Source organism: Piliocolobus tephrosceles, chromosome 1, assembly GCF_002776525.5.
Source record: "Piliocolobus tephrosceles isolate RC106 chromosome 1, ASM277652v3, whole genome shotgun sequence".
Classification (NCBI taxonomy): Eukaryota; Metazoa; Chordata; class Mammalia; order Primates; family Cercopithecidae; genus Piliocolobus; species Piliocolobus tephrosceles.
Window position 1 is genome coordinate 124,036,923 of NC_045434.1, and position 22,181 is coordinate 124,059,103.

The following is a 22,181-nucleotide window of genomic DNA, read 5'->3' on the forward strand; positions in this document are numbered from 1 at the left end:
TAGTGGGATGGCTGGGTCATATGGTACATCTAGTTCTAGATCCTTGAGGAATTGCCATACTGTTTTCCATAATGGTTGAACTAGTTTACAATCCCACCAACAGTGTAAAAGTGTTCCTATTTCTCCACATCCTCTCCAGCACCTGTTGTTTCCTGACTTTTTAATGACTGCCATTCTAACTGGTGTGAGATGGTATCTCATTGTGGTTTTGATTTGCATTTCTCTGACGGCGAGTGATGATGAGCATTTTTTCATGTGTCTGTTGGCTGTATGAATGTCTTCTTTTGAGAAATGTCTGTTCATATCCTTTGCCCACTTTTTGATGGGGTTGTTTGTTTTTTTCTTGTATATTTGTTTGAGTTCTTTGTAGATTCTGGATATTAGCCCTTTGTCAAATGAGTAGATTGCAAAAATTTTCTCCCATTCTGTAGAAATAAAATCATTTACAGATAAGCAAATGCTTAGAGATTTTGTCACCACCAGGCCTGCCTTACAAGAGACCCTAAAGGAATCCCTAAACATGGAAAGGAACAACCGGTACCAGCCATTGCAAAAACGTGCCAAAATGTAAAGACCATCGAGGCTAGGAAGAAACTGCATCAACTAACGAGGAAAATAACCAGTTAATATCATAATGGTAGGATCAAGTTCACACATAAGAATATTAACCTTAAATGTAAATGGACTAAATGCTCCAATTAAAAGACACAGACTGGCAAACTGGATAAAGAGTCAAGACCCACCAGACTGCTGTATTCGGGAGACCCATCTCACATGCAGAGACATACATAGGCTCAAAATAAAGGGATGGAGGAAGATCTACCAAGCAAATGGAGAACAAAAAAAAGCAGGGGTTGCAATCCTAGTCTCTGATAAAACAGACTTTAAACCATCAAAGATCAAAAGAGACAAAGAAGGCCATTAGATAATGGTAAAGGGATCAATTCAACAGAAGAGCTAACTATCCTAAATATATATGTACCCAATACAGGAGCACCCAGATTCATAAAGCAAGTCCTTAGAGACTTACAAAGAGACTTAGACTCCCATACAATAATAATGGGAGACTTCAACACTCCACTGTCAACATTAGAGAGATCAACGAGACAGAAAGTTAACAAGGATATCCAGGACTCATCTCTGCACCAAGCGGACCTAATAGACATCTATAGAACTCTCCACCCCAAATCAACAGAATATACATTCTTCTCAGCACCACATCGTACTTATTCCACAATTGACCACATAATTGGAAGTAAAGCACTCCTCAGCAAATGTAAAAGAACAGAAATTATAACAAACTGTCTCTCAGACCACAGTGCAATCAAACTAGAACTCAGGACTAAGAAACTCAATCAAAACCGCTCAACTACATGGAAACTGAACAACCTGCTCCTGAATGACTACTGGTTACATAACGAAATGAAGGCAGAAATAAAGATGTTCTTTGAAACCAATGAGAACAAAGATACAACATATCAGAATCTCTGGGACACATTTAAAGCAGTGTGTAGAGGGAAATTTATAGCACTATATGCCCACAAGAGAAAGCTGGAAAGATCTAAAATTGACACTCTAACATCACAATTAAACGAACTAGAGAGCAAGAGCAAACACATCCAAAAGCTAGCAGAAGGAAGAAATAACTAAGATCAGAGCAGAACTGAAGGAGATAGAGGCACAAAAAACCCTCCAAAAAATCAATGAATCCAGGAGTTGGTTTTTTGAAAAGATCAACAAAATTGACAGACCGCTAGCAAGACTAATAAAGAAGAAAAGAGAGAAGAATCAAATAGACGCAATAAAAAATGATGAAGGGGATATCACCACCGACCCCACAGAAATACAAACTACCATCAGAGAATACTATAAACACCTCTATGCAAATCAACTAGAAAATCTAGAAGAAATGGATAATTTCCTGGACACTTACACTCTTCCAAGACTAAACCAGGAAGAAGTTGAATCCCTGAATAGACCAATAGCAGGCTCTGAAATTGAGGCAATAATTAATAGCCTACCCACCAAAAAAAGTCCAGGACCAGATGGATTCACAGCTGAATTCTACCAGAGGTACAAGGAGAAGCTGGTACCATTCCTTCTGAAACTATTCCAATCAATAGAAAGAGAGGGAATCCTCCCTAACTCATTTTATGAGACCAACATCATCCTGATACCAAAGGTTGGCAGAGACACAACAAAAAAAGAGAATTTTAGACCAATATCCCCTATGAACATCGATGCAAAAATCCTCAATAAAATACTGGCAAACCGGATTCAGCAGCACATCAAAAAGATTATCCACCATGATCAAATGGGCTTCATCTCTGGGATGCAAGGCTGGTTCAACATTCGCAAATCAACAAACGTAATCCAGCATAGAAACAGAACCAAAGACAAAAACCACATGATTATCTCAATAGATGCAGAAAAGGCTTTTGACAGAATTCAGCAGCCCTTCATGCTAAAAACACTTAATAAATTCGGTATTGATGGAACGTACCTCAAAATAATAAGAGCTATTTATGACAAACCCACAGCCAATATCATACTGAATGGGCAAAAACTGGAAAAATTCCCTTTGAAAACTGGCACAAGACAGGGATGCCCTCTCTCACCACTCCTATTCAACGTAGTGTTAGAAGTTTATCATTTAAAGAGGAAAATTGAGAACTGAAATGACACTGATATTTGAATATTATCACCAGATAAAATAATTATATGGTAGCATGACAAGTATCTATGTTTGTGAATTAAATTTTCTACCTATAAAATTAAGTTCTTTCAGTAGTACAGAGCTATTCTATGTTTACTTGTCCACATAACAGTTCATTATGGAAATATGGTTTTGTAACTTCTCATTTTAACGATGAGGAAACTGAGGCTTTAAGTTTAATTATTTATGCTTGGATTTATAGCTATATAAGTAACAGAGTCAAGAGCTCATTAGAGAGATCATATCATTCTGAATTGAGCAGCTGTCCATTTTTCACATATATGCTTGAAGAAATCACATAGATGTAGAAAACAAGTTCCAGCAGCTAAGAGAGTCACAAGCGCATTGGCTACATGTTCTTTATTTTAAAGCCTGCCACTTGCTTCCTCAGTCTTGCATTGTTTCACTTTGCAGAGCTCTGAAGGCCAGAGCATACATGAGTAATTCAGAATGATTTTTAGCGTTCATTTCCGTTTTAATCCATGACCCTAACTCATACATTGTGTTTCACCTCATTTTATTCCAGTACTATAGCAAAGGCTAGTTTATTTCAAAGGAAACTGTTTAAATGCATTATCAAAATGCATGGTATATTAACAATTGTTGCATAAAGTTTTTCAAATAGAGAATATTTCAGTCTCACAATGTGATTATATAATTTGCTAGAACAATTACTGATAAAGGGGTTTTCAGTGCCTGTATTTAAGAATTTACTTGAGTAAAAAATGTAAAAGTACAATTTTTAAAAACACTTCCCAGAAAGTAACTAATACAATGAATGTGAGGTACATTTACTGGTGATTAACACATTAGTAATACTTTTGAGATTACATTTTTAAAGGGGTCTTCTTCTTTCTACAGAATGTGTGTTTATGGTGGCAGCTTTAATGCTGTTTCCTACTGTGCAGTTCAATAGAGTATGTTTTTAGGTGGGTGGTTGAGGGTTTTTTTCCGTTATGTATGTCGATGGAGATAAGTGTTTTAATTACTTTTTTAATGTCTGTGCTTTTGTATTTTTCTCCTCTCTTCCCTTTTATTTCCTGCTGTTGAGATTACTGCCTCATCTCCACAGCAGGTGGCTGTTGCAAATTTGTTTTCTTTGTAAGCCTGGTAGATTTATTTTGTAATATAACTGTTCCTTTTTAGTATTTTATTATTAATGATTTCTTTACTTTTGGATATACTATACTTACACAGTCCTAAACAGTAATTTCTTAACACTATCTAAGAACTCCAATCATTAAGGAAAAAAATTTTTGCCTGAGGCATATTGTTTGAGATTTTTGCTTACCCTTACTTCACAATGTGGAGATAAACATTTAAGGAAATTGTTTTATAATAAAAGCCAGATGAGAAAAAGAAACAGAGAAAATAGAAGGGAGGGAAATAAAGAAAAAGAGAAGAGAAAAGGCTCAAGAGACAAAGTATACTTTAATAAATAATAACATAAAGCAGAGTAATGAGGATAAATGTATGGCTGAAATATGAAATTACATTAACATCTTTTCTAGAAATGTTTTAACTAAACCAAATGCTTCCATTAAAGTATAATTTCAATTATTACAATAACTTCTACTAATTATAAGCAAATTGGAATATTATAAAGTAGTAATGAAACAAAATGTACTTCTTTTTTTTTGTTCATAGGGTTTGTTGTTCTGATTGTGTCATAACGTCCTATAGATAGAAGAAAAGTTGCAACAAATCCTAAGTATACATGTAATTTGTTATGAAACTACAGTATACTCAAGGATATTTTGTCCATTTCTGTAAAGAAAACCATTATTTTACTAAACAAAATAAAATCCCTGTATATATTTTTTCCAGATGTATAAAGGAAGTAAAAAGTATGAGACCGAAAATGCATGGTGAACCCATATTCTCATTTTGTTTATATTAGATCACTGGACATTTATTACAGATAAAATTCTCTATAAGAATTTCAACCTTTCAAATTCAATTCATTTCATTTATACTTATACTTCTTAATACATGCATTGCTTTGTTGTAAAGAATATGTTCATATCCTTTCTCACCTGTAGATATTCTAAATTGGAGTCTGATAGTAAATTCTAATATGAAGTTATATGAAGTAATTACATTGGCATGATAAAATTTGTGTGTTTTCTACATGAAGTATAGAAGCCAATTGAAATACTTTATAACTTCATAAAAATTCTTTGGTTATTTTCTTTTTTTCTAGTGCTTTTTAAAATTGTACTGTTTTATACATTAAATACAAAGAGAAGTTGAGCATGCATCAGATTTTCAATATTATATAATAATACTCCATAATCCACTTTGTTCTGGACTTATTGTTATGTACTGCTGTACAAAAAAAAATCTTGTGTAATGGGAAAAATTATTCGAAATGGTGTCTCCATTCATAACATTTTTAAAAATCTTCTTGTTATTCTCTAACCAGTTGTGTGATACACACAATTAATGTGTGTGGTCACATTTAGAGAAAATATAGACATCAGTTATATGAAACATGTTTAATGGGGATTTCAAAAATCAATGAAATGAATATTATTGTGATGCATGGTGATCTAATTTCATATGTATTATATTGAATCACTCCATTTTTTTTTTTTATAAATTCAATCTGAACACTCAGTACTAAACGTATTTACAGTGGCACATAGGGAAGAAGATGGGGAGTTTTATTGATAAAACAACCACAATAGGCCATCGTTGATCTATTCTCTTTCTTATCAATATATACATCCTAGTATGATAACCCATATGGCACTATTGTCCCTTAGAAGTAAGACGTAAATCCTTTGAGTGAGCTTTAAGTGACAGATGAAACATTTTATAATCCATTGTGGAATTGCAACATGCTTAGTTAGGCCCTTGAAGGGAATATTTTACTTCCATATTGTCATCTCAACTGCTATGGCTTGAATCAGGAATAGCTTATCTTCGCTAATACATATATAAACACATACATACATAGATAACATATATTTATGATTTTCTACCTACTTTTACACATCCTGTATATAGCCACCCAAATGGCTTCTTATGATTAATTGCAATATCTTCTTTATTTGAAAATGTTTAGTATGAATCTCTTTATCATGTAAGCCTTTTCCCCCCATAGTTCTTATATTTTACCCAAGACAGTAATAATGACTTACATTTTAATGTTATCTTAGATTTACCAGAATGCTTTGTATGCACTTTTCTACTTAATTTTCAGAAGAACCCTATATAGTAAGCAGGGTTGTCTGCATTCTAAAATTAAGGAATTTGAGAGCCACAGGATTAAACAATTTTATTCAAGTACAGTTAGAAAATGGAAATAATGAGATCAGAACCCAGTTCTTTAGACTCTTAGGTCAGTGCTGTCTGAGACATGATTTTGTTCTTAATGCTCCAATTTGAATGACACTTTGAACAGGAGTGGGCTTTATCTTGCTACTAATACTTTCCTTGTTTTGATGCTCATGTAGTTAGAGTTCATTGTAGTCTATAGAATGAATGAAGTTAGGATAATACTCTTATGTGGCTATAACCTTTCATTTTAGCCAAAGATGCTAAGTTTCATGGACTGTAATACTACCTATCTAATACTGACCACTTAAATGTATAATAATATTAACTGGGTATGTCACGGATTAGATGATCATTTAACTTGTATCTACTCAAATGTATCATTTCATTAAATCAAGGAAAGGCTTTAAGGAAGCAAATGAAAATAAAAGGAAACATTTATTTAACATCTATGAAAAGAGCTTTATATACCTGTTTTTTGTGTTAATTCTCCCAACAGTTCTATGATGAGGCCGCTGTTGCCCAGAAAGAGTAATTTATTTGGCCAAGGTCATAATAACTAGTAAGTGCTGGAATTAGAATTTGAATGCAGGAAGTCCGACTTCAGAGATTTTAGTCCTATCCAGTATACTGTTTACAAATAATTGTAGAAATAGGTCAGTTGGTCTTAAGATATTTTATAAGATTTAATAAACAAAAATAAAGACAAAAGTTGTTACATGGATTTTTCTTTTACTAAGACAGAAGGGGAAGTTAGCCTAGTTTATTCTATAAATACATGTGTAATCTGTATATTTGAATACTGTCCCTAATGCAGCACCATTCCCAAGCCAGCATTAGAAAATAAGGACTGAGTAACATAACATGTGAGATCTCACATACAAAAGTACTTTGGAAGGTAAAAAACTTACGATATTTGCCATGAGCTACATTTTGCTGATTTCATCCAGAGAACTTGAGAGTAGTGACATAATCAGTGTTGTTTTGTCTACCAAAGTCTCATTGAAAAAGCCCCTGTGTGAAATAATAAGAATTGGTCTTCCTTTAGAGTTCAGTATACTAGAGCATTGTCCATTTCTTTTTGTTTTTGTTTTTTTGAGACAGAGTCTCACTCTGTCACCCAGGCTGGAGTGCAGTGGTTCCATCTCAGCTCACTGCAACCTCCGCCTTCCAGGTGCAGCGACTCTTGTGCTTAAGCCTCTGGAATAGCTGGGATTACAGGCATGAGCCACCACGCCCAGCTAATTTTTGTATTTTTAGTAGAGATGGGTTTTCGCTGTGGGTCAGGCTGATCTCGAATTCCTGACCTCAAGTGATCCACCCACCTTGGCCTCCCAAAGTGCTGGGATTACTGGCGTGAGCCACTGTGACTGGCCAGCACCACTCATTTCTGTGAGCCACAACCTTTGGCCAGGGACCTGAGGTAGTTTCTCAGTGGTCTGTGCTATCTTCTTCACTCCTGGGATTTGTGAGGCTGTCTCCAAAGATGACTGTCTTTCTCATGATGGCTTAGCTGTCATTCAAGTGAATCCGTTCAAGAACAAGAAGCATCGCACAAGTGCTTGCATCATTCAGTTAACACTAAACAAGTGGCTTGGTGAAGTAACACAAGCAAACATGATAGAATCTGAATAATTCTTAAACATGCCCTACCATAGCTATGAAAGTAAGCCTTAAAAACTTTTTTTTCTCCTTTATTACTTACTAGATTTTAATATGTAACAGAACATCTAATATCTTGTTCATATTAACTGAAGTTGTACAAAACTTTATGTGAGCACAAGGAAAGAATTTACTATATATACTGCTGTTATTTATTCTGTAGTTGTTCCAGAGGGAGGTGCTTTGGCAACAAAGCAAGGATACACATTTCAAAGAATATCAAATAGTGAAAAATAACCAGCATATACCCAAGAGGAGTTCACTTAAGAAGGAAAACATTTCAGAAAGGAATTGTACTGGAGAAAATAATCACAAAACAAAAATGCCCACAAGAGAAGCAGCCGGTCCTTTCTCTGTCCCTAGATTGGAACCTGGCTGCAGACACATCCTGTGAGGTGTGCATATCTGCAGCCTTGTAGAGAAACTTAATACATATATGTTGAATGATTACTTTAGATACAACTGGTTATGTAGCTTCACATTATAACCTGGCCTAGTTATAACCTTACACATGAAAAAAGCAGCCATTTTGAACTTATAATATAGACTCTACAACCAGTGTCCATGTTAGAAATTGGCACTGCTGCTTACATGTTCTGTGATACTTCAGCAGTTATTTAATCCCTATATGCCTCAATTTCCTCATATTTAAAATGGGGATAATAACATCAGTTGTCTCATACAATTATTTTGAGAATTAAAATGGGTTATATAATAATCACCTGAGGGCCAGGCATTTAGTAGTGTCTGTAGTCCATAAAAGTTAATTTAAATTTTCTGTAACATAAGCAGGATCCTTCTTCCTTCCCTCCCTCCCTTCTTTTCTTCCTTCCTTCTTTCCTTCCTTCCTCCCTCCCTCCTTCCCTCCCTCACATCCTCCCTCCCTTCTTTTTCAGAGAACTTGAAAATCACCATTTAAAAACAATTCTTAAGGAGGTGTTCCTTTGTATAAATGCATGCTAAAACACCAACAACTTAAATAACTCTTCTAAAGAAACAAACTATCTGGCCTCCTTGAAAGACAAAAACTATACGTATCTACTACGCTGACCTGTTTTGTTTGTCAAATCTTTGTCAATTCATCTTTATTCATAAACTCTCTTTTTCACACTGAAAGGCAAATTAAAAAGTCATTTCAGTGTCATTTTGAAATCATCCTGGTATAGACACATACCTTATTTATTAATATGCCACCTACTCTCAGAGAAGTCTTCCTTTGATAGATGAGTATTTGCAAGTTTCATTTTCTTTCATATTTCACTTAAGGTTGCCTCATTTTTCTTTCCTTGTAGAACTTTATTTACATTTGCTGAGGTTTAATACTTTATTTTGATTTAAGCTTTTATTCCTTCCTTGCCATGCAATATGAGGTATGAAATAATTGATAAATTGCAGAATAAACCTATCTTAATATTAATAGCTAATGTTTAATGAGTATTCATGATGTGCCAGGTCTCAATTATATATAATATGATTTATCCATATAGATATAATATTTTTAATATTTTTATAATTTTATAATATTTTTTAGTATTTTTTTTAAAGTCTCACATCCATGAGAGAAGTATAATTATTATCTCTCTTTTTATAAATGAAGTAGTGGAAAATCAGATCAGATTAAAAAACTCAATTTCAGGATTCTCCAGAAAAACATAATTAGTAGGATGGACAGATGGATTGATAGAGATGACTTATTTTAGAGAATTGGGCTATTTAATTATGGGAGCTGGTAAGTCCAACTCCTTAGGGCAGGACAGGAGACTGGAGCTCCCAAGTAGGAGCTGATTGTGCAGACTTAAGACAGAATTTCTTCTTTCTCAGGGAAACCACAATTTTGTTCTTAAGGCCTTTTGATTAATTGATTGGATAGGGCCCACCCACATTATTGAGGCAATCTCCTTAAAGTCAAGTGGTTGTAGATATTAATCACATCAACAAAAGGCTTTCCCAGCAACACTTACCTTAGTGTTTGATTAACGGGTATTGTAGCCTAGCCAAGTTGACACCTAAACCTAACCTTCACAGGAACTTATACAAGATCACAGAACTGGTAAATGAGAGAGGAAAGATTCATACCAAAGTCTCTCTGCTGACAAAATCCCTGCTTCTCATTATCCCACAGCATTATGATTAGCATAGGCTATCAAAGTATCCACAAGGAGACCTTCAGATGCACTGTCCTTGGCCAGAAGGGATGACCTGTCACCCAGGTAGAGGAGGAGGGCTCCGTGGACCTTGAGGATCTATGTGTGACCTGGGGTGTGGCTAAATAACCTGCAAAGAAAAACTAATCATATATAGCATATGTGTATGTTGGTTTTAATAGTCAAATGTTTGCCCTTACTTCAGTCTTCTTTTAATAGATTTGAGAAGAAATCGTTTTGTCATTACAGAGCCTTCAAGAACATATTCAGCTATTTTTACCAACCCCATCTCTCCACCCCAGGTTTTCTAAAAGAATCACATAAACAGCCACCCATTTATATAATCATTTCTGTTACTAATATACCTTTTTATATCATAAAAGGAAGAAACGTTCTTATCTCCATTTCCTTTACAGAGAGGCTGAGGCAGAGGCAGGTGAGCTGGCTCCCCTAACTATCCTACTACATAATGGAAAACATTTTGAAAGCAAAAGGTCTTTTAAAATAATTTATAAGCAAATGTTCTGGAAAAGGAGATTTGGGGGCTGCTGGATGGAGAAGAAAAATGTTTGGTTTAATCTGAAGAGACAATGGTAGTTTGTTGCTGATTACACACAACCCACAAAAACCTTCAGCTTTCAGATCGGATATGGCATCCACCTTATTTCATATGACAAAAGTCATCCTTGAGCTATGCTTATTACTCTGTATCTACCAGCAAATGTCCATTGCCCTTCATTTCATTGTAAAATAGACTCCTACCTTTCTAGAATGACCCATTGGTAGAATGAGTCTTAGTAATAAAATAAAACTACGTATTTCCCTCTGCTTTTATGGAATTGAGATGAATTATTTCTCTACTTGCCTTGGATGGGGTGACTGCTGTAAGTTTTGCTTCATTTACACTTTGGAAAAAATTTACTCTGCTACTCATTTTCCTTCTGAGGTTTTGGTAAGAATTCACTAATTTATAGTTGATATATGCACAATGTAGAAAATTTGGAAAATAAGGAAATAATAAAAATTGGAATATCCTTAATACCACCACTAGAAATGATCTCTGTTTCGATTACATGGTTTATATTAATACTTTTTTTTTTACAAAATTTGAATTATACAGAGTTTTGAATCCTACAGGTTTGTTTAAGACTGTATTTTGATTACAATCTTATAACATGTTTCTCAAATATTCGTTGTTTTGTTGTCTTTTTCTTTTATATGGTAGAACTTATTTCTTCATTCGCCTGGCATTCTGGTACTCTCTCATCTTATTTTACTCTTTCTGTATTAATCATTTTTGTGCATTAAACCTTTATTTGCATGTGTCAGTGTTTTCTTAAAATAGATTTAAAACTGTTTTCTAGATATTGAACACCAATGTATATTTCCACCAAAAGAGTATGACAAGTTCCATGTCTACCCTTGCTGTATAGTTTAATTTTCTTAAATATTTTTCTTTTTATAGGGAAGTTATAATTTTATTCTTTTAATTTGCAGTTTAATGACTTAATGGAGTTAATATTTTTAGTGCTTTTAAGTGATTTATATTTTGTCTTCTCCCAATTTTTATTATTCTTTATGTTTCCATTGAAAAGCTAATATGTTCCTTACTGAATTTGAGAAACTTTTTATACAGTAAAGACATTTAATTATTAAAACATTTTCCTGGTTAATAATTTTCATTTTAATTCATTTATATTTTTGAAATTTAGCAGTGGTTGAATTATTGTGACAAAACACATTATTTTTTCCTTTAACTTTTTTCCTTCATTAAAAAAGAAATGATTTTACTTATTCAGGAATTAGATAAATGTGTACCCATTTTTAAAGTTTTTTTTATATTTAGTACTTTAATATAACTGAAACTGACTTATTTATGACACGAGGAAAGAATATAACCTGATTTTCCCTATAATGTTACATATGTTTATGTGTGTATATACATGGTATGTTTCCATATATTTATAAGTATACATTAATGTGTGATTTATGATGTGTACTTGGTTATATATTAAAGATATACAAGATATACTCTGAGATCTGTTAGACTGTGTTATGTATGTTTTAGATTTGCTTACAGATGTTTTCCTGTAAGAACAACATTGTTTCAAAGATCAAAGTTTTCTTTTTTGTTTTAATATCTGGTAGGAAAAGCTCCTCCTCCTGTTAATGATATTTTATAAATTTGATTAATTAGGTTTGCCAGAACCCAATAAAGATACCATCTTCCAAGGCCTGACGCGGGACCAGGGGTTTTACACATCCAAAGACTTTTTGCCACTTGTAGCCAAAGGCAGTAAAGCAGGTATAACATATTGTCTTTTATGCTTAATAGTGAGTATGCTATTTTATGTATTATAAATTAATATCAAGATCAAGCTCAGCAGCACATTGTTCAGATCTCACACCCATCCTTGCCTAATACCCCAATGTACAGTGTTTTTTAAAAAAGTCTAGATATAACAGTTTGCCAGAATCATCTGTTTGCTCATTCTTCCAATAAAGCATCATCATAAGGAATTTTCACTGTAATATATGTATGTCTAAACTACATCATGAAAAATTGCTTCGAGGTAAGCAAGTCCTTAACAAACATTGGAAGATGTTTTTCAAAGAAATGGCATTACCTTCAGTTTGGGAACTATTTTAAAATAGGATGAATCATCACATATCTTACATGATTTGTTCCTACACAGGCAGAAAGTTTGACTGTCTTGTCTTAAACAGTTATTTTATGAAGTTAAAATAAAATACTTTGAGAGACACCCTATCACTTTATACACCCCAAGAAGAACCACCTGAATGAAGGCTGTACCTTGCTTTGGCTTGACCGGAGTCATTGTCTTAGGAGAAAATTGTAATATTTTATCCAAAGCTAGATAATCTAAATCCTTCAAACATATGTTTTTAAAGAGGTCTGAGCCACAGCTATTCCTGCAGTAATTACATGTAGAAATGATACAAACTTTTAGGCTTCTCCCAGAACTTAAAACAGTAAGAGACGTTCTGTGTTCAATTATTTTTCAGAAGTTTACAGCTAAAGTTGCATGCCCTCTCCACCTTCTTCCTCCCAGTAGAACTGGATGTTTGTATGTCTGAAACGCTTTCTGAGGAAGGTCATAGTGCACCTAGCTTATATTTGAAAATTACAGAGTGTCCCAAATACAAAATCTTCGGAGCAAAATGATTACACTTATTGAAATTATAGGTTTATTCTATTCTTGGTACCATTTTAAAAATTATAGTAATTTATCTTATGAACACTTTTATTTAAACAATTTTATTTAATTTATCTTATGAACACTTTTATTTATTTAATCTGATTACACAGTGCTACCTAACACATAAAGAATACTTATATTTTACTTTTTCACAAGGATCTTCATATGGACACCAAATCTTAATAGAGATGACCTTGAGAAATTGACGCTTAGAAAATCATGTTTCTTTTACTGCCAAATTTTACAAACAAAACCTGAGGAAAGCAGTGAAAGGGAGAAAGGTTTATTTGAACTATTTCAAGAAAATAGTTCTCAGAAATTCTTCAGTAACATAAAGGACACTTATTCAGTAAGTTAATATTCAAAGTTAACAAAATATATAACAGAGGTATGTGTTAGAAATTATATAAGGTAATATATTAAAAATGTATTATAATGAAATATTGCAAACTGTTAACACAGATCATAAGGATCACTTTTTACTTCTAGCAAAAAGAAACTTAATTATGCTAAGTTAAAGATAGATATCACAATTTTGACAAAGAGAGTTTTAATTGATTGATTCCAGTCTGTTATGACCTAAACTCCTGAAAATGTGTTGTAGGAATCCTAGAAGAAAAAAGAAACTAAAGGTACTGACTATGAAATTACATATATGGGCATATTTTTAAAATGGGAATAAAACTGTCTTTCAATGAAGCAGAATAATTTGATAGTGACACTTCATCCTGGAAAACTGCAAGATGCAATTTTACACTGCTTTGAGTACAAGTATCTTTTGAGCTGTCATGCAGAAATGGTTTCTCTACTTGAAAATGGGGTTTTTCCTTTCATCATTCAGGAATGTGCGCTTGTCACTCTCCATTGCCATCGATACGGGGAGTCGTGATTGTACTTGGAGCTGGAGACACTGCCTTTGACTGTGCAACATCCGCTCTACGTTGTGGAGCTCGTCGTGTGTTCGTCGTCTTCAGAAAAGGCTTTGTTAATATAAGAGCTGTCCCTGAGGAGGTAAAATGGAACCTTCAGAAAATATGGAGTTGTACTCCAACAGATTTTAGGAGATTAAACTGTTAATGTTTAAATCGCTAGAATGTTGAAATTGTCAAATTCAAGTTTAAAAATTTTGGGGCTACACATAATTGTTTCTTTTCTAATTCAGACATTCCAAGTAAAAGAAAATTTGTAATAGTGATTTGGATAAAATGAGAAATTTATTCTTTGTCAATATTCAAGTGCTTCTTGTTAGTATTAATATGTTTGAAATATATTCTATTTAACTAGTAACAATGGAAAGTGCTAAGTCTTCTATATCCTGAATAGTAGGTACTCTTCACAAAATGTATGCATATTAGAAGAATGTGGTAATAAGATATATTTGGAATTTTCCGTAAGCCAATTTACAAGCTGCATTCTAAGATGTATACCTTGGTCTTACTTTCAGTCAGTTCATTATTTGTGAAGCAAACAGAAAGGAAAGGGTGTCATGTATATTTTTAAAGAGCTGTAAGATAAGCACTACTCAAAATTAGTAATTGGTTAACACACTAAAAATAACTAGTTTAAAATCATTTCATTCTTACCAGTGACTGGTGACTAGTCTTGGGTGAGTTATCAGCTATTTACATATACTACAGACTTCTCAAATTTTAATGCTATTAGAGAAATATAATACCTTATGAAGAATATGAGTTCTGAGAACAAGAACCAAATGTATTTATAGAAAGATAAATTACTCATTTTAATCAAATCAGTATCATGAACTTGACTTACTTCGGAATGCCTGAACACGTTTGGAATCTCTGTACTAGGCAAGAATTATAGCTGTAGTCAATAGGTAATTTGTCATATGTAGATTACCCACATTACAAATTAATCTTACCAAAGTATCAGGGTCACCACTGGTTCATGGCTGAGTTTCAAATGCCACATTTATTCTCTGGACTTTTCTCCATCCAATCTACCCTTTTTAGACTTTTTTTTTATATATAAAATCCAAGATAGTCTTATGATCATAAGGTTTTTTTTTTTTTTTCTGGAATTCTGTCTTAGGCAATAATTAGTATAATCATGGTTTTTTTACACATATAAAGAAAAATTTAGATCTTTGTATTCCAGTGCGTAGCACAGGACCTGGCACATAATTTGTACTTGAGAAATAGGTTTTGAGCTAAACATTTTAAATACTAAGTCTTATCCTTCTAATTCCAGTGTTAGGAAAGTTTTCATTACCAAAGGTGACTTCTTGAGAGTTGGAAGGGGAAGGTGACCCTGATTGGCAATATCAGTTTACTTCATATTTTATATCGTCGTCATCTTCCATTTGCAAGCGTCACTGGAAATGAATGGTGGCTATTTCTTCTGTCTTAGGTAGAACTAAGATGCAAACAAACTGAGACCAGATAAGAAGAGGGTAGTAGTATGAATTTATTTACTCATTCATTCATTCATTCAAACTACATTTATTGAGCATCTGTTATACCAGGTATTATTCTGGTCAATTTAGATACAACAGTCAGCAAACCAGTTAGAATTTCATGCCCTCGTGGCCTTTGTACCTAGTGAGAGAAGATATCCAATAATTAAACAAATAAACTGTCACATAAATAGTATATTGAAATGTAGTTAGAACTGTGGAGAAAAATTAATATAGGACTATAGTGAGTGTGTGAGAGAGGAGAAGTATGGTAGAAGAGAAGGCAGGGTTTGCCATTTTAAACAGGGTGGCCCTGGAAGACCTCTCTGATGAGATGATTTTTGAACAAAGTGATGAAGAAATTGAGAGAAAGTAAGCATCTAGGAGATAAACATTGCAGGCCAAGCTAAATGCCTTCACACTTTATTGAGGAAGCCTTCTGGATTTGTGGAATAGAAAAAACGTCAATATCATCAGAATAAAGTAAGAGAGAACAGAAAATGTGACACACCAGATGATGTATTGTAGGTATTCACAAGACCTTTAGCTTTTACTCTCATTGAGAGAGAAAAATCACTGGACTCCTTTGAACAGAGAAGTGCCAAGCTCTGATTTAAATTTTAAAATGGCTACTCTGCTGGTAATTGACTATAGTGGAGTGGCATCAGAAGCAGAGAGGTTAGTCAGGGGCTAAGTAAAAAGTGAGCTATTGGTTAATGTGAGTAGATTACAGGAAGCACAGAATCAGAGTAGAGACATAGCACCTTAGAAGGCCAGAGCTCAGCTGCCTGAATCTTGATTACCAAAGTGTTAAGAAGCAACAGATCCTTGAGATAATAGGTAACCTGACTGCAGTAGAGCTTAGTAGAACTCAAATGGGTCTGATCTTATTTAAAACTAGAAGAACAAATGTTTGAATGTTTGGATATTTTCTTATTAGCTTACAATTAACCAAAATTTTATATGATATTAAAACTAATTGACTTGGAGCTTCATGAGAGAAACGGCCATGATCATCTCTCTGGGTCACATTTACCTTCCCCCTGTTTAGCACATTGGGTGCTACCTATAAAAGGTTCAACAAGTAATTGTGGAATGAACGTTTACTGGAGGGAGTCAGCATCCAAGGCTTTTTAGCATTACAGGGACTAATACCTTCCAAGTTAGATAAATATTATAATCATAGGCCTTTGAAGGTTTATCTCATAAGTTTAGGCAAAATTTATCAAAGAGTTGGAATAATAAGTAATATATGATTAGATTATGCAAAGTTTTCAGGATTGATTCACTTACCAGGGCTAATACCATGTAAGGATTGGGAACTTTGGCATTCATAGAAGTTTCAGTGTTAATCCTTTATGGCCATTGCTTGGTTTTGTATGCATGAAAAGAGAAGCCAAAATATTGCAGTGCTGACACTCATGAAACTGGAAAATCAAGAGAGTAGAGGTCCAATATCATGTATCTACTTCAAGATACAGGGTTTGAAAGGTTAGGTCTTGGACATATTTTTTAGCCAATATGAAGAATTTAATATTGGACCTAATTTCTTGGGTAATTGTTTTCTTTTTCCTATGCTGTCTCCCCTAGTAGAAACTTCAGTCACATTGGGTTACTTTAGAGTCAGTGAAGATTGAGGAACAGGGACATTTAGAGGTTTCCTCAAATATGTGTATTGTTTAGTGATCATGGACTCTTCAGTGTAATTTGGAAATAACATGGCTTGTCAATAAAATGCCTCAGCATTAGGCATGTCAGCATGTATATGTCTAATGGTGCAGTCTAATTCTTATTCTTAGAGTGAGGGAAATACAGAAAAATATAAAGTTTTCTTATCCTTGAGTGACAAATATGAATTATGACAGAAGCCAGTTACATTTAACATGGTGTATTAGTCCATTTTCATACTGCTGTGAAGAACTGCCTGAGACTGGGTAATTTATAAAGGAAAGATATTTAATTGACTCACAGTTCAGCATGGCTGGGGAGGCCTCAGGAAACTTACAATCATGACGGAAAGCAGGGTACTTTCTTCACAAGGTTGCAGGAAGGAGAAATGCTGAGCAAAAAGAGAAGAGCCACTTACACAATCGTCAGATCTGTGAGAACTCACTCACCATCATGAGAACAGCATGGGGAACCACCCCCATGATTCTCCCTTGACAGGTGGGGATTATGGAGATTACAATTCAAAATGAGAGTTGAATGGGGACACAAAGCTTAACCATATCACATGGAATTGTTTGAGATCATGTATATTATGTGGTTAGTAACCAAGAAGTATATAATTAGACTCAGGAATGTTTTAATCCACAAAAGTAGGAGACATCATCTAACAGACTCTTGTAGTGACACACACATCCCATTGTAGAGGTTTTCAAATGTTAGGGTGCATTAAGTCACCTAGAGGGCTTGTTCAACACAGATTGCTGGGCCCTGTCCCTAGAGTTGCTGATTCAATAGGTCTGGGGTGGGCCTGAGAATTTGCATTTTTAACAAGCTTCCTTGTGATGCTGAGGTTGCTGGTCCACTGTTCTGATGTATCATCAACGTGCTTTCCAGCTGTCTAATTAGTGTCACAAACAGTGTGCTGTATGGAGGTACTTTCCATCTTGGCTAAGAAAGCATTAATACTAAAGGACATAGGTTTGATGAAATGAAGATATGCAGGCATCGTCAGCATATTGATGTAATTCTGATTCCAAATGTCTTTCCAGCTCCCTTGTGGCCTCACACACATGCTAAATAGGATGCTACTGACAAACTAGTGCTTCTCAGCCATGGGTCCTTAGGGAAACCAGCCAATCACTCGGCACTATCCTCTAAGAAGATGAGGGAAAATCTGTTAATAATTCCCTCCAGTGCTTTCTGCAAGCTTAAATAGGTGAGATTAAATTTCACAGGATAACAGAATCCCCCAAAATGCTGGTATTAAAAGCTGTTGACAGATCAGATAGAACTGCAAGAATGCTTTAGGCAGTTGGGAATCCCTAAAAGGAGGCATGAAGGTCAGGACTCAACAGACCTGCTTGAGTTGATAAATTTAAAGGATAAGGTTAGGGAAGGACTTTATAGTTCTTATTAATTATTACTGAAAAGAGTATGGTTTCAAAATTACTTTTAATAGCACAATCCCACACACAAAGTATATTTCAAAAATCTGTTGTTCACATATTCAGTTTTCCAATAGCAGCAAAACATGATTGATCATTAATTCTGCTACATTTTTATGGGGTCTACATGTTACTCCCTGGGATGCCTTGGCTTCCCTTTATTTGTTTGTCAAGATGGTAACTGATTTAACTTTGATATGTCAGTTTTTATATATTTTAGCTATTGAGAGGGTTAACTGTTTTGATAATTAATGCTACTTTATTATTTTAATTAGAAAAATAACAATACCAGATTGCTCAGTCTGCTTTGGACTCGGGAAGGGGAACATCACACACCGGGGCCTATCACGGGGATGGGGGAGGGGGGAGGGATTGCATTCGGAGTTATACCTGATGTAAATGACGAGTTGATGGGTGGTGACGAGTTGATGGGTGCAGCACACCAACATGGCACAAGTATACATATGTAACAAACCTGCACGTTATGCACATGTACCCTAGAACTTAAAGTATAATAAAAAATATATATATATTTCTTCATCTGGTACTACAACCTTGAAATAGCACATTGTTTAAAAGAATGAGCCTTTTAACTGATTTTTTGCATCACCACACAGCATACCCCGTAATAGATCATTTTTGTGTCATGACCTATAGGCCTCTTCTCAGATATTTTTAATATCAAATGACCATGTTAAAGCTATGTCTATAGATAGTTTTGTTATCTATGTCTTGTGGCTAAACATGCATTTTCTTTTTTTTTTTTTTTTTTCTTTGAGACGGAGTCTCGCTGTGTCGCCCAGGCGGGAGTGGTGCAATCTCAGCTCACTGCAAGCTCCGCCTCCCAGGTTCACGCCATTCTCCTGCCTCAGCCTCCCATGTAGCTGGGACTACAAGCACCCACCACCACACCTGGCGATCTCGGCTCACTGCAAGCTCTGCCTCCCTGCAAGCTCTGCCTCCCGGGTTCATGCCATTCTCCTGCCCCAGCCTCCCAAGTAGCTGGGACTACGGGCGCCTGCCACCATGCTCGGCTAATTTTTTGTATTTTTAGTAGAGACGGGATTTCACAGTGTTAGCCAGGATGGTCTCGATCTCCTGACCTTGTGATCTGCCCGTCTCAGCCTCCCAAAGTGCTAGGATTACAAGCGTGAGCCACCGCGCCCAGCGTAAACATACATTTTCTACAAGTAACTGATGCTTTCTAGTTTTAATTTAATTACAAGAAATATGAATCTGGGACTATTTTTAGAAAATAGCCCCCAGAAGCTGACAAATTTAATTTGATTTACTAAGGGTGATGCTTACAGCAGCTCTTCAATGTTTGGCACCTGTACATCATTTGATATCCTGTTCTTCATGGAGAGTAATCAGAGACATGTTGACATGGTTTGCTATCTGAAGGTAGCTGAAAACAAACAGCCACACAAAATCTTCTCCAGGCACAAAAAGCTAATTAGTAGTAGTTAGGGGCTCCCCTGGTACTAAAATATTAAAGTACACCTTTAACACTTTATGATGACAGGAGGATGACACATTCCAAGGATCTGTATATGTGTATCCTTTTGAAAGTTGTGAAACTTCAGTGTAGTATGAAAAGGTAGAATGGAATAGTCAAAAAGGAATTACAGTTGGAGCACTTCATTCTTGATTTACATACTAGTCTGAGTATGCCCATCTATAAAATTAGTGTTGTAATTATATGCTTCTTAAAGTTTTTTTTCCATTCCTTGTCTTATATTTTTAACATTCAGAGAAATATATATGAATGATGTGGAATCTGAATGGGAAGGCTCTATTTCTTCACAGAGTGACAACTCTATATTGAAAATGTTAGCAATATGTATAAATATTACACTTAAAACAAATTGCAATTAATGTATCCCCAGCCAATTGGTGAGGTAAAATCTACAATATTCAAGACATAGAGTATAAAGAAACTGACACGTGAAATTGTCAGAATTCTATAGTACATGTGATAATTCACATGGTGAGTGGAAAAAAAAGAAGACTGCAAATAGGCCAAGAGCCAACAAAAGCTGGTGCCCATTTAAGATTACATATTTTAAAAGCATAACTATTTTCAAAATTCTGAGGGAGGTTGATGTGTTATGTTGACCAGGAATATCTGTAGAACTGAAAAATTATATGCTTTTAAAAAATCTTTACTAATCTTCTTTCATATATATGTGTGTGTGTGTGTGTGTATTCACAGATATGCACACAGATTCATTAAAAGTGAACATTTTTACCTGGTGTGTCACTGTCAGGCCGTATTTAGTAACAATACATTGTTATTACTGTATTTTTTTTTCATTTTAGTAGCTTATACTGAATGTTGTATATAAGATTACTTTATTCTTGCACCATCTCTGTGGTTTCTTCCTTATGTTTGTCCTTTTCCTTTCCTACTTGGTGAGATTTGACTTTCCATTCAAGGATCTTTTGTGAGTTTTGTTCACTTTCAGCCTAATATAACCACCTTGCTGAGGCAATGCCCACACCAATAGTTGTCCTATTAGTCCAGTCTTTTTCTGCTGCACCTGTTCAATGTAAATGACCTAAATCTTCCTGTAACCTTGGACCACTTTGCCAATGTGCTGAACTTTTTAGTGTCCTCACACAACCTGAACTTCATCATCCTTTCAGATGGGCATAGGTCAAACATGGTACTTCTTTCTCAGCTCTTTGGAAAGAGGGGAAGACATAATTGTTCTGTGAACATGGGAAAGTGTATTGAAATACCTTTTATGGCTGTTTCTTGCTGTCAGAAGTCACAAAAGATTTGAACTTCCCTTTGACCACTGCCTGGCAATAGCTGAAAGTGGGAGGAGATCGATATGCTCTACTTCATTCATTTTTAGGTGAACATTAGAAACTCCTCTTCATTTAAAAATATTCACCTCAGCTTTTCAATATCTTTTCTTGTCCTATAACATGAAAATATTAAAAAGTAATTTGTATAATCTATTAAACACACGTTAGTCAATGTATATGCTATTTGAAAGACAAAAATAAATGAAAAATACACATGAATTAACATAAAAACAGAATTGTCATTCTTTTAAAGAGTGATTTGTTAAAAATTAAAAATTTTTTTTTTCTAAAATTCTAAATTCTAAAATTCCATTCTACCTTTTCATACTATACTTAATTTTCCCAAGTTTCAAAAAGATAAACATATACAGGTCCTTGGAATATGTCATCCCCCTGTCATCATGAAGTCTTAGAGGTGTACTTAATAACTCAGTACCAGGGGAGCCCCTAACTACTACACATGAACTCATCCTTCAAGGTCTGCTCCAAATGTCATTTTTTCTTGAAGTTTTCCTTAGTTCCCTACCAACTTAACTTCTCTTCTCTGTAGGCTTTTATAGCCCTTTATGCTTCCTGCTGTTAATAGAATTTATCACATAGGGTACTTATTACTTTATACTTATTCCACAAACTGAAATAGAAGCTTCTTTATTGGATCGATGAATTCAACCTGGTATCTGACTCAACGTGTAGTGCATTCCTTGATTCAAGGTGGCAGACCGGTGAGGCATGTTCGATTAACCAATATATTAAAGGCATTGAAAACTTCTTAGGAAAACTTTAAGTTCATATGAAATTTTCAAAATATAT

At 34.6% G+C, this 22,181-nt stretch overlaps 1 protein-coding gene across 2 annotated transcripts in view; it reads left to right on the forward strand.

The window, feature by feature from the left end:
* DPYD (dihydropyrimidine dehydrogenase) overlaps positions 1 to 22,181 on the forward strand; it is an 875,732-nt gene that overhangs the window by 355,388 nt on the left and 498,163 nt on the right. For both annotated transcript variants that reach the window (XM_023231016.1, XM_023231017.2), the window contains exons 9-10: positions 12,002 to 12,109; positions 13,867 to 14,036. In XM_023231016.1, the coding sequence (XP_023086784.1) occupies positions 12,002 to 12,109; positions 13,867 to 14,036 (278 nt within the window). The remainder of the gene's footprint in view (positions 1 to 12,001; positions 12,110 to 13,866; positions 14,037 to 22,181) is intronic.